This window comes from Pinus tabuliformis, chromosome 2_2 (genome assembly GCF_031772625.1).
Source record: "Pinus tabuliformis cultivar Carrire ecotype Pingquan chromosome 2_2, CPIR1, whole genome shotgun sequence".
Classification (NCBI taxonomy): Eukaryota; Viridiplantae; Streptophyta; class Pinopsida; order Pinales; family Pinaceae; genus Pinus; species Pinus tabuliformis.
Window position 1 is genome coordinate 1,072,798,844 of NC_142300.1, and position 3,200 is coordinate 1,072,802,043.

The 3,200-nt window shown below is 39.6% G+C and overlaps 1 protein-coding gene across 1 annotated transcript; it reads left to right on the forward strand.

Annotated features, from left to right (window-relative positions):
* The first annotated feature begins 630 nt into the window (after nt 1-630).
* LOC149197106 (putative UPF0481 protein At3g02645) lies at nt 631-2,937 on the forward strand. The gene has a single exon (XM_089403855.1). It carries the CDS (start codon nt 882-884, stop codon nt 2,586-2,588), a length of 1,707 nt encoding a protein of 568 aa, XP_089259981.1. The 5' UTR covers nt 631-881; the 3' UTR covers nt 2,589-2,937.
* The last annotated feature ends 263 nt before the right edge of the window (nt 2,938-3,200 follow it).

Here is a 3,200-nt window from a genome sequence, read left to right on the forward strand (position 1 = left end):
TTTAACGGGTTTTGCTGGTTTCATAATTTCTTTTTGTTGAAAAAGTAAAGAAGCTTCAACACAAATTTCACACACAAAACACAAAAAACTATTGATCACATAAAAATTTATGATTACAATAAATTAGGTGAAGGTATTTAACTTTTTCCAACTAAAGACTCACTTAAAATAACTTATATGCAACCACACACTAAATTCGACTATGACTTAACTCGACTTGACTCAAGGCTCGGTAAACTAATTATCTAATTTTAACCAACTCCTAATGCTGAAAAAATTAACTTATTTTAACATTCTTATCTTCAAAGAAAATATTATCTTAATTCAATTAAGTGTTACTTTCATTTTCTTACAGGTTGAATGTATGCTAATTTACTTAGCATTTGATAAGAGGCTTTCTCAATACTAACAAATAATTTCATCCATACCTATAGTTCTCTAGTCAGAAGAGTCGTTGTCCACAATAGCACGCTGAGAGGCGTTCTCTGTACTACCAATTAATTTCATCCATGCGTATCGTGATGGGCGGAGAAGAGTTTTCCACATATTTTCAATTGAAAGATTTTCCACAGATTTTCCACTTCTCAACTGAAAGATTTTCCACAGGTGATGGGTGGAGAAGAGTTTTCCACGGGTGATGGGCGGAGAAGAGGTTTTGTAGGGAACCATTTTATAGGATCATAATTTATTTATACCTGAGGGTGTTCTTCCGACTTTGTCATTGTGTAATCTTACAACTGATACTGCTGTCTGTTGTGCACTTTCATCCCATTCTGCTATTCAGTTTCTCCTATGTCTTTCTGCCCCCTCCAGGCTCGTGTTTTGGCTGCTGTGTGAAGTACTCTTTGCTTCAATCTCTGCACCGCAATTGTTGTGATAAAATGTCTGGCCATGGAAGGCAAGCGTCTGTAGACGGGGAAGCCGAGAATCATTTCAACAGTGATCATCAACAGACGTTGCTGCACAATGGAGAGCCACATGCGGAGATTCATTCCGAGAACGATGATAGACGGATGTCTAACATGGGGCAAGCGACAGAGTTACTTAACAGTAAAGAACAGCGAGGATGCAGAAGTCCACCGTGCGCTGCAGGGCCTACCGAATCTAATTCCAACAGTGATGAAGAACAGCAGAAGCAACTGATACAATTACCCAACGCTAGAGAACCACGAAGTCGATGGATCACCGAAACGGAATGGACTCATTATATTCAAGAGGATCCCCATTCTCCCCATCTTCGTAACAGACTGCCGTCCGTTGTGTCAATATTCAGAGTTCCCAAGTTCCTCAAAGACACAAAAAGGGAAGCATATGTCCCTCGACAAGTTTCGTTGGGTCCATATCATCACGGAAGTGCTGAGCTTCCTCCAATGGGCCATCACAAGGGAAGAGCCCTGCGTAGAATGATGAAGAGGTTCAATGCTAATAGGAACCTCCCCATTGTTCCAAACAATATGGATTTCGCTGATCGTGCAAGGGCTGAGATCCTAGAGCTGGAGAAGGAAATCAGGGACAGCTATGAAGAAAACATCGATTGCGATGGAGAGACCCTAGCTCGGATGCTAAGTTTGGACGGCTGTTTCCTTCTAGAAGTATTAAGAACTCTGGGTGGGGATAAACTCTCCAGAGCCGAGGCGGGTAAGTACTATGACCCTATTTTTGGGGAAAATAAGCTTGACTATGCTGCAAAAGATGTATTCAAGGACATTTTGATGCTGGAAAATCAAATACCTTTCATCGTTCTCCTAAAGCTACTACAATTGGAGCTCAACTCTGCCGTTGATGGCAAGATGCTTTTGGATTTGTTGATGAAAGTTATATTGCATTGGTTCAACCCCTTCGACAATAAAAAAATTGATATAAAGCAATGGTCCTGTCATCGTCATCATCATCTTTTGGGTTTCTTGCACACCGTAATTGCATCTCCAGCTTCCAATGAGAGAGAGCGCGTAGATGAAGGTAATTGTAGTATCCCCATTCACTGTTGCAGTAGCAAGTGCATTAGGATGCTCCAAGGCAAAAGCAGAGCACGGAATGACGCCCAAAGAATCCCTCACGCGGTAGAATTAAGAAATGCTGGGATCAAATTTTCAGCACTCCAGGGAGGCTGCATCAAGCAGATTAAGTTTGACGAGAACAGCGCCACAATTTTTCTTCCTCCGGTCTCTATCATGGATGGGACAGAGAGAGTATTCCGTAACTTGATCGCTTATGAGATGTGCAAGCCATTTGAAATCAATTACGTGAGTTCTTACGCGGCTCTTATGAACGACTTGATCGACACAGAACAAGACGTGGCCCTGATGAGAAGAATGGGCGTCATGTCAAACTGGGTGAGTGACAAAGAGGTTGCCGACCTTTTCAACGGTCTAGCCAAGGAAGTCACCAGGAGTATGAAAGACGTGTTCGACAACCTGACAGAAAAGGTGAAAGCGCACTACAACAATCAAACGAAGATCCAGATTGGAAATCTTGTGCGCGATCATTTTTCATCACCATGGAAAGCTTTAGGTTTGACGGCGGCAATTGCCATGCTGGCGGTCAGCGTGCTCCAAACGATCTTCACAATTATATCGGCATATAAGTAGCCCCTCCCCTCCTTTTTACCTTCCAAATAAATAATAGCGTGTAAATGATCTGTACTCGGTTGTAAGGGCGAGGATTGAACTTTGGATGCTGATGTGTCACAGTTTTATGTTGCAAATAGTAATTGCGTCCGCGTGCAGTGTAATGTATATTAAGAGTGAGTTAGTTCGGGTTTCGTTTATATTTGGGAAAGTCAAATTTAGTGTGAGTTTTGCTGATGAAGTTAGTTAAGTGAGGTTCGGTTGAGTAGCATAAATTCCACACATTAGGTTCAATTCTAATGAATGAAGTTTGTGTGAGAAAGTCAAAGTAGCAGCTTTGTGGATGGTTATATGTGAGATAGATTAATGAATAGAAGTTGTTATTCTATTTGAATTATGTTTTTTTATGCTTTTCCATTATTCTGATTGGTTTAAATGGTATATATTGAGTATAAAATAAGGAGAAATTTGTGTTATAGATATTATTTTTTTAATATAAATATCATGAGTTTTGTGTTGAAGATATTAATTTATATTTATTTTATTTTATTGTAATTTGAGATATTTGATTAGGTGGTTGTTAATTATTTTTTAGTTTTAAATGTGTTCAAATTATTATTTTAATCATTTAAA